This window comes from Eptatretus burgeri, chromosome 13, assembly GCF_056783735.1.
Source record: "Eptatretus burgeri isolate ZD-2024b chromosome 13, Ebu_testis_v1, whole genome shotgun sequence".
Lineage (NCBI taxonomy): Eukaryota > Metazoa > Chordata > Myxini > Myxiniformes > Myxinidae > Eptatretus > Eptatretus burgeri.
Window position 1 is genome coordinate 79,247,647 of NC_140973.1, and position 16,757 is coordinate 79,264,403.

Consider the following 16,757-nt stretch of genomic DNA (forward strand, 5'->3'; position numbering starts at 1 on the left):
CGCACATAAATGGTTCAAATAACCAACTCAAACATACCAAACAAGCAGTACTAAAACATACCAAACCTGCAGTACAAAAACGTACCAAACCCACAGTACTCAAACATACCAAATCCGCAGTACTCAAACATACCAAACAATCAGTACTGAAACATACCAAACCCGCAGTACTGAAACATACCAAACCCGCAGTACTCAAACATACCAAACCCGCAGTACTAAAACATACCAAACCCGCAGTACTAAAACATACCAAACCCGCAGTACTAAAACATACCAAACCCGCAGTACTCAAACATACCAAACCCGTAGTACTAAAACATACCAAACCCGCAGTACTAAAACATACCAAACCCGCAGTACTAAAACATACCAAACCCGCAGTACTCAAACATACCAAACCCGCAGTACTAAAACATACCAAACCCGTAGTACTCAAACATACCAAACCCGCAGTACTAAAACATGCCAAACCTGCAGTACTAAAACATACCAAACCCGCAGTACTAAAACATGCCAAACCCGCAGTACTCAAGCATACCAAACCCGCAGTACTCAAACATACCAAACAAGCAGTACTCAAACATACCAAATCCGCAGTACTCAAACATACCAAACAATCAGTACTGAAACATACCAAACCCGCAGTACTGAAACATACCAAACCCGCAGTACTCAAACATACCAAACCCGCAGTACTAAAACATACCAAACCCGCAGTACTAAAACATACCAAACCCGCAGTACTAAAACATACCAAACCCGCAGTACTCAAACATACCAAACCCGTAGTACTAAAACATACCAAACCCGCAGTACTAAAACATACCAAACCCGCAGTACTAAAACATACCAAACCCGCAGTACTCAAACATACCAAACCCGCAGTACTAAAACATACCAAACCCGCAGTACTCAAACATACCAAACCCGCAGTACTAAAACATGCCAAACCTGCAGTACTAAAACATACCAAACCCGCAGTACTAAAACATGCCAAACCCGCAGTACTCAAACATACCAAACCCGCAGTACTCAAACATACCAAACAAGCAGTACTCAAACATACCAAACCCGCAGTACTCAACATACCAAACAAGCAGTACTCAAACATACCAAACCCGCAGTACTCAAACATACCAAACAAGCAGTACTCAAACATACCAAACCCGCAGTACTCAAACATACCAAACAAGCAGTACTCAAACATACCAAACCCCCGCAGTACTCAAACATACCAAACAAGCAGTACTCAAACATACCAAACCCGGAGTACTCAAACATACCAAACAAGCAGTACTCAAACATACCAAACCCGCAGTACTCAAACATACCAAACAAGCAGTACTCAAACATACCAAACCCGCAGTACTCAAACATACCTCTCGCTTTAGGCGTTGATACAGTGCGTGTGCAATTTCCTTCCGTTTTCGTCTTGCTGTGAATTCAACTTCCGCGCCGACTTCGGGATTCGACGTCCTGGGAACACGATGGTTCTGCCAGACGATGTCCAGCGACTTCTCGAAGGTATGTAGTGTGGGTTGTAAGGTATCCCTTGCCATATGTCCGTGGGTTAATAGCTTAATACACGGTACATGTACTTGTATGGTATAAAGAGTAAATGCTTGTGCAATCTGTGTGTACTTTGCTCTTGAATGCCTAATTTGGAGGAAAAACAATGGGAATAGCATGTACCTCGATGGGAATAGCGTGTACCTCGATGGGAATAGCGTGTATCACGATGGGAATAGCGCATACCTCAATGGGAATAGCATGTACCTCGATGGGAATCGAATGTATCACGATGGGAATAGCACGTACCTCGATGGGAATAGCGTGTATCACGATGGGAATAGCGTGTACCTCGATGGGAATAGCGTGTACCTCGATGGGAATAGCGTGTATCACGATGGGAATAGCGTGTACCTCGATGGGAATAGCGTGTATCACGATGGGAATAGCGTGTACCTCCATGGGAATAGCGTGTATCACGATGGGAATAGCGTGTATCACGATGGGAATAGCGTGTACCACGATGGGAATAGCATGTACCTCAATGGGAATAGCATGTACCTCGATGGGAATAGCATGTATCACGATAGGAATAGCGTGTAGCACGTACCTCGATGGGAATAGCGCGTACCTCGATGGGAATAGCGTGTATCATGATAGGAATAGCGTGTATCACGATGGGAGTAGCGCGTACCTCGATGGGAATAGCATGTACCTCGATGGGAATGGCGCGTACCTCGATGGGAATGGCGCGTATCTCGATGGTAATGGCGCGTACCTCGATAGGAATAGCGCGTACCTCGATAGGAATAGCGTGTACCTCCATGGGAATAGCACGTATAACGATGGGAATAGCGCGTACCTCGATGGGAATCGCACTTACCTTGATGGGAATAGCCCATATCTCGATGGGAATAGCACTTACCTCGATGGGAAGAGTGCGTATCACGATGGGAATAGCATGTTACCTCGATGGGAATACCATGTATCTTGATGGGAATAATGCTACGTACCGGTACCTGCTGTACAACTATCGAGGATTTACCAACAGGAGGTACTTGCACGTAAATTTAGGCACAAAATCCCAGATATTCATAACATACCATGGACGTCTTCAAAAAGACCTTCCTGACTCAAAGGTATGCGGTTCGATTCCTTGTGTCCTTTATTTCTTCCTCTTTCTTTTCTTTATCCTGAACTTCTGTTCTTTCCGAGGTTTTAATGTTGGTGAAGTTTAAATGAAATAAAAATCGATTTTGAGGGTGTTCGATGGGAGTGCTGCATATGGAGCATGCCGGGTGTGCAGATGTCGGGGTGTGTGTTTCATCGGGATTCTTTCCAGATGATGAATGGTTATATCGAACCCTTTAATAACAGATCTATTGTTATATACCGGATACCGTATGAGTTGATCAATGAGTGAGCATTGTTCAGAATTAAATACAAACCGACTGTCATGTTGAACGTTTGGGGTAGTTTACAATTTGTTTGTGTAAATGAATTTGTCGTTTTAAAAGCGTTATGTTCTTACAGTAAACAAAACGAATATTTGCCATTGTCATTGTGGTGACCTGGAGGGGTGAACAAAGGGAAAAGGAGACTGATGATGTTGATAACTTTTTGATGTCGGGCCATCTATTTCTTACATGTGCAATTATATGGAGGAACTTTTGATGCACCCTCTCCCCGTCCGTCCCTGCATGCTCCGTAAAGGCCATTCCATACCCCTCCTAACCCCTTTCTCTTCCCTCTCCACCTCCCTTTCCCCCTTTGCCCTGCCCCCTTCCCTCCCTCTGCCCCCTTCCCTTCTTCCACCTTCCACATGTTCCATAAAGCCCTTCCTTCCCCTTCTCACTCGAATCTCCTCCCAACCAATTTCCGTTCACTCCAGTCTTCCCACATTCCCTACCCTTCTCTTCTCTCCCCCACTCTACCCTTCGCTCCCCCACCCTTCCTTTCTCTGTCTCCCCCTCGCTTTTTCCCCCTATATTATCTTCCCTACTTTTCTTTCTCAATTTTTGATTTATTTATTTTGCCTCCCTTCCCCCCCCCGCCCCCCGTGCTTGCGTAACAAATATTTGAATACACAGCAGCTTATAAATATCTTTTTATGCAGCCGGAGGTCATCTGGCCCATCATGCCTACGCTATTATAAATACCTCATTAATGCCACCCATGAGTTTATCGACTTCATTTCATTGGGGATGGATGAGATAAATAACAGAGGGGTAAGATAAGTTGGTGGGGGGGGGGGTAAGATATTAACGGAGGGGTGAGATAACTGAGGGGGGCAGGGAGATATTAACGGAGGGGGGATAACGAGAATATGAAGGGGGAATCATCTTTTCTGTGTTTGTCCATGGTACAGCTGTGTAGACATCTGTCCTGCTCGATGAAGTCCCCTCCGCCCTCCCCCACCCCACCATTTCAGTGTTTTCCTCCAGCTACCCCAATGCCCACCCTTTCCCTCTTACCAACCCTTTCATAATCCATCTTCCTCTCTCTCCCTCTCTCTGTTCTCCTGTTTCCTTCCTCCCTCCCCCTGTTCCCACCCTCTGCACATTTCCCATTTCTCTTCCATTCTTCACTCTCCACTCTTCCTTTTTGTTGACCACAACCTCTCCAGATTGTGAGGAGTTTCTCTCCAACGTTCTGGCTGAAGAGAAACAGTTGACTAAGAAGACCAAAGAACGGCAAGAGAACCTCGTCCAGGCTTTTGGTCGACTGAGATCCCGGTGCGTCTGGCCGAGCACAAGCACAACACAATGAATGACATGTTCTAATAACTCCATAAGTCAACAAAAGTCAGCAAAACCTCATTAAAATAGACTATTGATGTTACTTCAACTGTTCGCTGCTTTTGACACAACTTGATCATTAAATCGTTCAAATTGAATATTATAACAGATATATATATATATTACCAATCAGGCTCACCGAGGACATGATGCACAAATCACAGACAATGTGGCATGAGGACATGAGCGTGTGAATTAATTAATTATTATACAATGACACGGGATTCGAACCTGGAAACCCAGCATCATGATTGGGGTGGGGGTTCAAACCCATGGGGTGGGGGTTCAAAAACGGTCAACCCCATTACACTTACGGTACGTAATATTTAGATGGTCCCTCAGAGACTCTCCAATAACAGTGGATCTCGCTTATTTTGGAAATTCATTCTTCGGTAAAATATTCTTACCCCCCTGAGAGTTGAGCCACAAACTGCTTTCCCGCCAACGACGTGGTCGAAAGTGCGAAAGGCATTATATGCGGAGGGGGAGGGGATTTTTGCCTAAAGTATTCCTTTATCCACAAAGATTGTATATTTTGTTGCAGTCTTCGATCCTTAAACAATCCCTGATTATCTGCAGTGAAGTATTAAAATTTTCCTCTGATTCTTCAATGCAAGTCCCACTTCGTGCATGCGGGCTCAAGCATTTGGCTCTGTCTGTCTGTCTGTCTGTCTGTCTGTCTGTCATCAGTTAGTCTATGATCGAGGAACCACTCCATTTCACTTGAACTAATAGATGCACTTCCTCCAGGAGCTGCACGAAGGGTCGTGTTGTCATCCTCTCTGGGCTATATAGATTACAGTCGATCTTTGGTGAGGTCCATTTGTCTGTGGGAACATCAAGGATGTTGGGATTCCTCCAAATCTCTTTGAGTTTCGTGTTAAACAGCAGTAGTGATGGTTTAAAAAGCTAATGATCCATGTTTGTGATTTATATTTCTTACTTCCGGTAGGGCTGCCCTACGAAACGCCATGATAAGCTGTTTATCCACATTATCATGATGTTTATCCGAGGAAAAAACCCCTTGAGGAAAGTGGACATTATTAGTATTAATATGATACTATCATCATAAGTATCGTCATTACTTTTGTTTTTAGAAGTGCCCTTGAAAAAAACGCCGCAATTAGCTATCTTAACATGGATATACACCTTAACGCGGATTTCACTCAAGGTGGAAAAACCCCCCTTTGTGAGGGGGTGGGATGAAGCCGCTACAACCTCCATCATGTGACCCGTAGTCCTATCAAGTTTGGTTGAAATTGGATAAGTAACGATCGAGTGTATCGCGGTTGAAAAACAAAACAGACAGACATGACGGACACCAAATTGCATACTTTAGTATGAAGTGTTATATTTTGAACACCAATCGGAACACGAACCTGCAGTTTAACAGTACTTTCTCTCTGAATTTGGCAAATTGTACGGAATCTCATCCTGATCGTACATGCGCAGAGAGGAGTAAGATAATGTTTCACTCTGTCTGTCTGACAGTCAAACAAAATTGAAAATCATTCCAAACAGGAAACTAACTGTTTTTAGGGACGCACAAAGGACACAAACAACAGGCATGGAGAAGTAATAAAATGTGTTAAATAAGCTGGTGTAAAAGACGCTGCGTCAACTGCGGTAAAATGTATGAAATAATGTTTTTTAATTTTTATTACTACAACCTTTAAAATCTTTATTTTATTTAAATTGATTTATATACTTGCGATGCAGAACACAAATCGCGTTGATGTCACTTAAAAAAACCAACGGTTTAGCAGCACTTGGACAAAATATTCCACCATTTTACGCCATCTCGACCAATCAAATTCAGACAAAGTAGCGGCTCGTACTCGCACGAAATACCGGTCGTGCCCGGAAAGGCAAAGCATGAGTTTAAAAGATCCTTCCCATGTCCTTTTCTCAAGAGTGCCATGGGGTAAGGTATTCTATGAGCTCTCAGGTTGTCCTATTTTAAATATTCCGCCATTTTACGCCATATTGACCATTCAAATTCAGACAAAGTAGCGGCTCGTACTCACAGGAAATACCGGTCGTACCCGGAAAGGCAAAGCACGAGTTTAAAAGATCCTTCCCATGTCCTTTTTTCTCAAGAGTGCCATGGGGTAAGGTGTTCTATGAGCTCTCAGGTTGTCCTATTTTAAATATTCCGCCATTTTACGCCATATTGACCATTCAAATTCAGACAAAGTAGCGGCTCGTACTCACAGGAAATACCGGTCGTACCCGGAAAGGCAAAGCACGAGTTTAAAAGATCCTTCCCATGTCCTTTTTTCTCAAGAGTGCCATGGGGTAAGGTGTTCTATGAGCTCTCAGGTTGTCCTATTTTAAATATTCCGCCATTTTACGCCATCTCGAGCAATGAAATTCAGACAAAGTAGTGGCTCGTACTCGCAGGAAATACCGGTCGTGCCCGGAAAGGCAAAGCACGAGTTTAAAATATCCTTCCCATGACCTTTTTCTCAAGAGTGCCAAGGGGTAAGGTGTTCTATGAACTCTCAGGTTGTCCTATTTCTTCCCCTCGTTTTTGTCTGTCCCAAGGTTCCATTCTTCTTCTGGTCATTGCGGGATTACAGCATCCCATACACAGTAGAAGTGTTATGAGGCCTGACACGTGCTAGTTCATTTGTCTGCGAATTGGTGGGCCTCATCCTCATGATACCGTAACATCAGGAGGCTTCGATACAACCTCAAAAAAAAAATTGAATCTTTAAAAGGAAGCAGCGTGGTAAATATGGTGATTGCTGCTTCCTTGCTTGATGCTCGGTATTTAAAAAAAGAAGGATCCAGCACGGATGAACAACCATAGGTTGTGAATAGCATAGGCTTAGATGGGCCTTATGGCCTCCTCATGTCGTCCTTCGTCATATTTACATCATACATGGTACTCCCATTGAATGTGGAATGAGAACACGTGGACATGACGAAGAACAGTCGTCGGTTTTACGTTTGAATTTGGTAATTAACTTAATTGTGTTCACCTGCTTGCACGTGTACGCACGCGCTTCGCTTCGCCTCGGGTTTATCTACATAAAACGTACATGACGTACGTACGCATCACGGGGATGTTTAAATAACGTGGCGGAAAAGCGAACGCCATTTTTGAACGAGTGAGCGTGTGCGTTGGGAAACCGTTAAACGTCCGCACGACGTGACCAATTCCCTTTGATGGATTCCGTGTTCCCGGGGAGCCGAAGGGGCATTCCCGTGCGCGCGCGCGTTTACACGAGCGCGAGAGGCCGTTCAGAGATGGATCGCAGGCGCGATGGGGGCGGCCTGGCGTGGGGAGGGGAGAGCGGGGGGTTCGTTCTGATTTATGTGCCAGGAAAAGGAAAGCTCCCGCTTTGAAGCGTCTAATTAGCTTTTATTTGTGCCTCTTATCTCTCCCCGCGATGTCTCTGTTATGACGCGTTTCACGTCACTACACCTCATTAGCATACTCATTGGGTTGTGCGTTCGAGTGCCTGAGATGTTACAAACACTTTATCGATGCGCATCAGGTTACCTTATTATAATATATATACCTGTGGTCTTAATGTTTGCTTAAGTAGCTGACGAGTCAGCACTTACTGAACAGTACCGGATCATTTCGTTATTATCTTCTTGTGAGTTTAATGACTTTTGTCCATTTCATTTGTTTCCAGATACCCTCAGAACTTCACCAGTAAAGGTGAGTTACAAACCATCCATGAAGTTTTAAATACACTTTCCATCTCATAATGGAGTTATACATACTTGCATTCATTCACTCGGCACCATAAACATGGCACGGTAGTTCCACACCACATCTACCTGTGCACATTATACTTTTTTCATACTAATATAATTATATTAACCAAATCATATAATTATTCAAACGAAGGAAAAGCAAACAAAAGATTTTCTCTGGGAAACTTTTCCTTCCCTAGTTTTATCCCATTGGTATCTTCTTTTGGATGCAGCACAAGGCTGTTTGTTGGGCTGCATCATTGGCTCGGGGGAGTGGCTTTGGCTGCTGGTGCAGTGCCCCCTGTAGGCTGGAGTAGAAATTTGTAACTTGTTCACGATGGCTGCAACAGCTCGCCTACTCTTCGCGAAGGACACCGTGGGATCTTTAACATCCAGCAACTAAGACAGGACACCCATTTAACGTCCATCTGAGGACGCCTTACCTGTGAAATTGAATTGAATCACGCCTTACCTGTGAAACACCAGGATGGCAGTTCACAGCTCAGGCGAGATTCAAATCCAAGGACGGACCTACGATAGACAGCTTAAAGGCGAGTGTGCATACTCCTAAGCCATCTTGTCAGCCCCCATTGAACTATGCAGAGGAATACAGATGTAGGAAAATGAATAAAGCCATTCGACCCGTCAAGGCCGTGCTGCCGCCTCATCTCCACCCTCGGAGCCATTGTCTGTACAATAATCAATCCAATGGATAATAGCTGCAATGAGCGATGGATAACGGAGAAACAATTCCCCTCCCCTCCTTCCATCCTCACCTCTTGGTTTCCTCGATCATTACCTTTTGTTTTTTACTCTTGCTGTCTTTTCATAAGCGTATCCAATTGTTCCTTTCGTGCGGGCAATGTTTCTTGTGCGTCCATAATGTGATGAGCTTAATTGAAACTACTTAATCATTCTTGCCTCTTCCTATTTCTCGCGTTTCCCTTTCGTACAGGAAACTCGCCCCACATCTATGATCGTCTTAATGATCTTCCATTTCTCCATATCCTGTCTGTACCTCACTTCACAAACATGACAAACCAATCCCAAGAACACCCTCTTTCTGCTCTGAGTTGCTTCGACCTTCTCACTCCACTTTTGGATCACTTCCCCAATCACATGTAAAGCCAAACTTCCCCATTAAGGTTACTTGTGAAGCACGTTTATTAGTACAGTAGATTAAAGAAAAATCGTTCAGATTGTGAAAAAAGTGTGACATTTGGCACACATGTCCATTTTTATATGTTCTTTCATATAAGAGCAGGACACACCTGATCAGAATATATTTATGGCCGCCATCTTGAATTTCAAAATGGCCACCACCGAAAAGAATATTTTACGATATCTCGGTCACCAAGAGACCGAGCATAATGAATAAAGAGTCAAATCCAATGTTTTCACACACAAAGAATCTAATAAACACACTTAAAATGCTCTATTGTCAGTCTTTCTGCTTTAAAATGGCATATACACTGTCCCAAGTATAGTTCATCTGGTCGAGATACAATTCTGACTTCAATCTGTCTGATAACATGTTCCTGCACAATGGCAAAGTTCAGTGCACGGGAGAGATGCACAGAAACATTTGCATGGTGGTCTGCATACCTTTTTGCAGCCGCATTTGATCAGCTCTGTGCAGGATTTGGCCGCCTCGGCAATGCTGTCCAGAAAGGTATCCAATGTTCAATGGCGTTCTTCGTCCATCCCCAGTCGCATGGGCTTGGTAACTGCTGCTTAGATATCAGCGCTTGGACCCAGATGTGTCCTGCCTGGTATGTCGACCTCTTGATGTGTTCCGTGAGGGCTGCCTTTGTGGGGGGGGGGGGGGGGGGGTAGGCCATCTATTTGTCTTCCTTTCGCGAAAAGAAGCTTCCTTGCCTGATTCACCTCGGTGCATTCACTTGTTCTATCATAAAGGCGTATGACGAACCTTTTCAGTTGACACACATTCTCATCTGAGACTGATGAAGGCTCTTGGGATAAACTCAAGAAAGTGTCCGTTATATCAGGGAAATTGGTCCAGGTGTCCCAAGCGATTTTCTTCCCAATACCACTGAATGACGACGACGTGCCACAGCCAGTGAAGGCATGGAAGAACAGAACAGCTTTGGCCTTATTTTCACCAAGACTGTTTGCAATCATGTGAGCCGGTATTAACCTGTAGGGTTTCTTGACTCCATATGCAACCCATAGTTCGTCAAGGGATAAAGTGTGAAATATGGCAATTGCAAAGACAGCAATGTCAGTGTCGATTGACCTGATCAGGATTCTGTGATGGCCATTTTGTACACAATGGAGAGCATGCAAGAATAACCTCATATTGGCTTCTTCATGGTTGCATGGAGCTAGAGAATATATCATGTTGCACTCTTGGGAAGAGATGACATTGGTATCTTGTGTACTATATAGCTCCTTCTCTTGTGTGGATAACTTAGCGACGCACTGAAAGGTAATGATACAGCTCACTCTTATTTTGGTCCACGCGAAGAAAGCTCTGCCAGTTCTGCAGAATTGGCGTAGAATTTGTGACAATAATGCGTCTCCACATTCCCCTACTCTTTCTCGTTGAACTCTTCAAACTGTTGTCAATATACCGATCCCATATAACATCCAGACGTTTTGTGTTTTGCAGATTTCTTAGTACATAAGGCAAGAACACATTTTCAGCATAGTCTCCGAATGTTGAGTAGGACTTAGGAAGCAGCATATTGACGATAACAGATCCATCGAGAATCTTGGCATTTACCTCTGGTGGACCACACCCAGAAGCCGGACTAGTAGCCAGCTTGTCGAAACATCCAATAAGGTATGATTTAGTACACTGCCTCAGTTCTCCCATGTCTGATAGAGAAGGTGGTGATCCCTGGTTTTCATGACTGAAGAATTCATCCATGTCCCCTTCTCAGGACTGACAAGATATGTACATTCTGCCAAACAACTCACAGTTGCTTCTCAGTCATAATTTGGTGTGATGTTCTGGAGTGTTTTGAGGGTGAAGTGTTGTGGAAGGGAGCCATGTTGTTCTTTCATATGATGTCTGAAGTTGGTTTCACTCGCTGCTCCAAGCATTCAGCAGCATATGTGTCATATTTTGACTACCCATTTGCTTCCACATTCCTCAGCCTAAAGATTGCATCTTCTGTCATCACCTCCTTTGTGTCCAGCACGATCAGATCATTTGTATCTTCTTTGAAAGGATTACCTTATTCTTCAAATGTTGCAACCACAGCTTTGATGTGTTGGGCAAATTTAAACTGAGTGGATTGTCCCTAATCATGGTGCCCTGTAGATTTTCTGGAAGTAATTCCAAATGAATTCTCAAACTCGTCGATGATTCGAGCCACTTCAGCACCAGCTGTAATCCACTTGATCAAAGCAGAAGGATTATTTATCAGTGATTCCAATCACATCTCATTATTTTCAGACAGCAACTGATTTTTAGTGCATCAATTGCAATACAGATCATATTCACGCATGCAAAGAGTGATGGTGATTGACCCACGCACAGGGACGTTCTCTGGAATGCATGGATCGACTGACAGCTGGAACGACCGCGGACCATAGTTTCAGAGCGAATGACAGACAGACTCTTAGAATTATGACACCTTTCAAAACATTATATTGAAAATTAAATTGGATAAAGCCATTTCTACACGCTCATAGCATTTGGATATCAAACATCGAGCAAACACTTTTAAGTATTTAGTTGTTTATGAAAGGGTCTCATTTCGATTTTAAAGCAGAAAGACTGAAAATGGAGCATTATAAGTGTGTTTATTGGATTCCTTGTATGTGACAACATTGGATTAGACTCTTTATTCAAGTGCTTCGGCCTCTTGGTGACCAAGTTATCGTAAAAATAGTTTTTGGTGATGGCCATTTTGAAATTTAAGATGGTGGCCATAATTGGAGTCTGATCATGTGTGTCCTGCTCTTATATGAAAGAGCATGTAAAAGTAGTCATGTGGACCAGTTTTCACACTTTTCACATTTTGAACGATTCTGGTGAAATGTTGACTTAATCTACTGTACTATATGGGTCTTTTCCACGTGCAAGTCGTGCTGTGCTCACAGAGAAAGAGAGACCGAAGGATTATGTGATGACATCATGGCTCGACTCTTAAATGGTCGTTTTTGGATAGGCAACATATTGTATATGCCAACTGAGCCTCAAGCTGCTACGTATCTACCTGCATTCTTACCTCCTTATATACTGTTGTGTATTTATCTGTTTTGTTGTCTCCATCCCCTTCTACATATACCTATCTACATCTTTCATCGCACGGTACTGATGCATACCTATCTGCATTTTCTGCTTCACATTGCTGCATACTTACTTGCTTTGTTGTTTCCTCATTGCTGTTTCCACACCTACCGGTTTTTGCCTCCATAGTTCTGTGTACGTGTTCTTTTTGGCGACATCCTTACTGGTTTGTAGCTACCTCCCTTTTGCCTCCATGCTTCTGCACATCTACCTGTTGTTTGCTTCCGTACGGATGCATCATTGTTTTTTGTTGGTGTTCTCTTCCCAAGGGCAGTTCCTGATGCAGCCTCACGACAAGGAATACATTGGGTGGTTTTTCAGTTGCCTTCCGAGTGGTAGCCAGGGCGTTGTTTTGTTTTGACTGTCAATGCAGTAGTCACCTCTTTACCCCTTGTGAAAGGCACTGTGGAATATTTAACATCTAACAGCAACCATTGGTGTAAAATGAGTAATGCTGAGATCTCTACAAAAACAGTAAACAGATTGAGAGTGCAGAAAGAATTCCATGCATAACTGAGTATTTTATCAGAATTACCCTGCACACGTGAAGCGAAAAGTATGGTTAAGCAATTGGTTCATGTCCGTCTGTCCGTCTGATCAGTTTATGATCGTCATTTTAGAGGAACGACTTAAATTTCACTTGAATGTTATATTTTTAATTCAAATTGGAACATATTGTTGCGGGCCGGGGGGTCGGGTGAGAAGACCACTAGGTGTGAGAAGCTATGTCGATTCCCACCAGACTCCCCGGAATTGTAGGCCGTTGCACACGGATAATTCCGTGACGCGGAAGGTCGCTTAACCGATCGTAGACACCAATAACTCAACCGCGTGACCTCAGGTCCTCCCGTCTATGGGTTAATCGGGTTACCTAATAAATCACGTGGTTTAATTACCTGGGAAACACGCCCTCGGTACGCCTTGTCCGAACCGGATCACTTTACCGGATCCGATGCAGCCGAGCGACACTGCCAAGGACGTACCAGCTAAAAGGAACAGATCGTTGGGAATAAAGTCCTGGCTAAACTTGGATTCGGACCATGCTGGATCAACGGAAGAAAAGACAAAAACAAGCAGGGAACATTCCTAATGATAATTATTTATTTACAAGCAGGCGAGGAAAGCTATGTGGCAGAGTGAAGATTTATTGGGGTGTGTTGTGCAGCGATAGAAAGAAGCGTGTGGTGCGACAATAAACAGGCAACTTACAAAAGGGGACACAGAGCAGACTTAACGTGGAAATAATAACAATAACAATGATAACAATCTTCTACAGTCTTACTTCAGCAGACAGGCGCCTGCACACACACACACAAACATACGCTCACACACAGACACAGAACCCGATGAAGAGGGAATTTTGCAACCGAGGGGGTGGGGGGTGGGGTTAAGGCAATGATCTCGGTATCTGTGCGCCCGATAGCTCGACGTGCCACCAATACATTTCGGGGGGGGGGGAATGCTTAGGGGTGCGGTACCCAACAGTGGGCGCGTTGCCTCTGGCCCAAGCCGCACGTGTGGAGACTGTGCTTGTGAAGGAGGAGCTTGAGTGGAGAAGGGGCGGAGTCCAGAGGGCGAGGGTGGAGCAGTGGGCGGAATCAGGTAGGCGGGCGGTGTCAACGTGGACGGAGACGAGAAGGCAGAGTCGAGGAGCGGAAAACACAGACCAGCCAGAGCAAGAGGGACTTCCCCGACTTTTATAGGGCCCGCAGCTCGAGGGGAGGGGCCATGCCGAATCCAAACATCATCACCCAAATCGGGCGCTCCGATTGGCCCCGATCCCTCACGTGGCCCACCAGCTTGGGCTGGAAACCGCCTCATTTCGTTTCCGGCAAGGCCATCCCGAACAGTGGGAATATTGCGCTCCGATCCCACGAGATGACATGAATCGCCCACACCGAAATTGGCACGCGAATGATCTTGCAAAAAAACCCCGGGCAACTGGTCGAGGGCCCTGCATGCACGCTCGGGTGTCTGACCAGCGTCGATCAACACGTTTGTTTCGCACGTGCCAACGTGGCCCGCACTGTACATTGCCTGGCTCGATTGCAGCCTTACTGGCCGCAGAGACGAGAAGACGTTCACCATCCGTGGAGAATCCACCACTGCCAGCGAGGACCGAAGGTACATCGCTATGGATAAATCCATGCACGTTTCATGAGCGGCGTACGTGTCTGCTTTCGAGCACATTCATACACTGCACGCGGTTCCGCCATTACGCACGTGCCTGGTGCTCGCGTTCGCACGACTCCGCCAGCGTGTGCGCGGGGCGAACACCAATATGTGTCGGGTATTGAGGTTAAACAAAGAACAAGCCGCTTCTACCCGCACACTCGTATCCTGCCCAACATGGTGTGGAGTCGGCTTTATTGGCCTCTGCAAGTGTTTCGTGCGGCTTGGATCGTTGTGCTGTGAACACTCAAACGCGCTGTGGTAAACGAGACGAGGGGCAAGCAGGGCAGAGGGTACCGTGGATCGTCATGCTGTGAACACTCAAACACGCTGTGGTAAATGAGACGAGGAGCAAGCGGGACAGAGGGTACCATGGATTGTCGTGCTGTGAAAAACACCATTCGTGCAGCCTCTTTAGAGGTATTTATTTGCATGCCTTTCTAATGCAATCGGCAATTCTCCCCAGACCATCGGAAGCTCGAGCTGACAACCCCACACTGCCAAACGCACATCACATGACTCGCTGCAGTTTCCCCACCATGGCGCCGCACGCGCTGGCCTCCAAGGCGCACGTGGCTGATTTACCTCAGGAATAATCAGAAAAGAAGAAGAGTGGGGTCGAAATGAAGAAAATGATTTCAGCAATCCTAGCTATCAGATCATTGCAACGCACTCCCTTGTTGTCCCGCTAAACAAAAGGAAGGAGACTATCTACACGTATAATAATGGGATAACTGTCTTGGGACACATATCTGTTGTATGCATGCATTTCCAAGAACCGCAACAATATATAGGAAGACAAGTTTCTCGTTTTATCATACGTTGGCTCTGAATTCGTCCCGATCACACATGCGCAGAGAGGAGTGAGATAATATTTTTACTCTGCCTGCCTGGCAGTCAAACAAAATTCCAAATCATTCCAAACAGGAAACTTACAGTTTTTGTCACTGAGAAAAGGGAGTGGAGACACTCAGCTGGGCAAAATAATCTTGCTTGGAACTGTCCCCTTGGAACAGTCAAGGGAAGAAGGTCGGATAGACAGAACTTCGGGGTTTTTTTTGGAAACTGAATTTATGCTTCGTGGCAGCATTTTTTTCGACCCAGTAAGGCATGCCTTCTCGATCAACTGATATGAAATAGGCAAAGCCTAGAAACTAACAAAGTATTGGAGAAAACTAAATAACTGAAAAATATGTACATAAATCCAAACACAGTGGAGTTGCAGAGGTATTTGAGGATTATGTCCATATCCGTGCAGCTTTCTGACGTAAATAAATTGCTAATTGCATATGTGAAAACGATGTATTTCTTTTCCATATGTTCACCTTGAATGAGTGTGGAAAATTTCATCCACCGCAAAACAGCCATCGAAGAGCTCCATTAATACTGGCTGTCGACTGTGCCAACTCTGAAAGTTACCGGAGGAAACGAATTAGCTGAAAAATATGTCTAGAAATAATTTTTAAAGGCGAAATCACGCAATTGTGTCAACACTATATACACAGAGTGTGTCAATAAAAGATTAACTACTTCAAAACTTTATTAACCAAAACATTGAGTAATAAAACGAAAAATTCACTCGGAAAATGAAAACCAAATCATGGAGAAATGAAACTCATTATGCGTTAATGCGTTTAAAGTTGAGGTGTTCGATGTGAGCACCCCCATGCACACACAACATGCATTCACACGAATTGCAAAGTTTTCAATGACGTTTCTACAAGTTTTTCATGGTTACTGTCTGCACATAAACCTCAACTGCTGCCTACAGATCAGGTTCAGATCTGGGGTGTTCTTTGTAGACGTTAACCTTACATGTTCTCCAGAGGAAAAAAAAAATCCAGTGGATTGAGGTCGGGGCTGTGTGGAGACCATTCATTTTCCATACGCAAATTGAGAACTCGTTGTTGTCCGAATTTTTGATGCAGAAAGGCAGTTGTTTTGTTGGCTGTATGCGGGGTAGCACCGTCTTGCATGAACCACTGTCGCTGGAGGGCTGCAGCGATCATCAATTGCTTCAAGTCCTCGTAAAATGCATTGACAATCAACCAGTATCGTTCTTGATTGATGGTAACCTTTCTTCCATTTTTGTCTTCAAACCAATATGGCCTAAACACACCACCGTAGCTGACAGCCACAAAAGCAGTGACTTTCTGACCCTTAAGCGACTTCTCTTCAACCTCATCTGGACGTTGACTTTCCCAGAAAATGTTGTTGTGTGAATTGACAGCACCATTGACGTGAAAGTGCACCTCGTCACTTCACCAGACATCACAAATCCAGTTTGGGATTGCCTC

At 44.6% G+C, this 16,757-nt stretch overlaps 1 protein-coding gene across 4 annotated transcripts in view; it reads left to right on the top strand.

Moving 5' to 3' along the window:
- SKAP2 (src kinase associated phosphoprotein 2) overlaps window positions 1-16,757 on the top strand; it is a 252,492-nt gene that overhangs the window by 57,510 nt on the left and 178,225 nt on the right. For 3 of the 4 annotated variants that reach the window (XM_085853304.1, XM_085853306.1, XM_085853305.1), the window contains exons 1-3: window positions 1,446-1,527; window positions 4,139-4,247; window positions 7,961-7,986. In XM_085853304.1, coding sequence (XP_085709430.1) covers window positions 1,491-1,527; window positions 4,139-4,247; window positions 7,961-7,986 — 172 coding nt within the window. In that variant the 5' untranslated portion in view covers window positions 1,446-1,490. Of the gene's footprint in view, window positions 1-1,445; window positions 1,528-4,138; window positions 4,248-7,960; window positions 7,987-16,757 lie in introns of those variants that run through there. The other variant, XM_085853307.1, reaches the window with a different exon arrangement.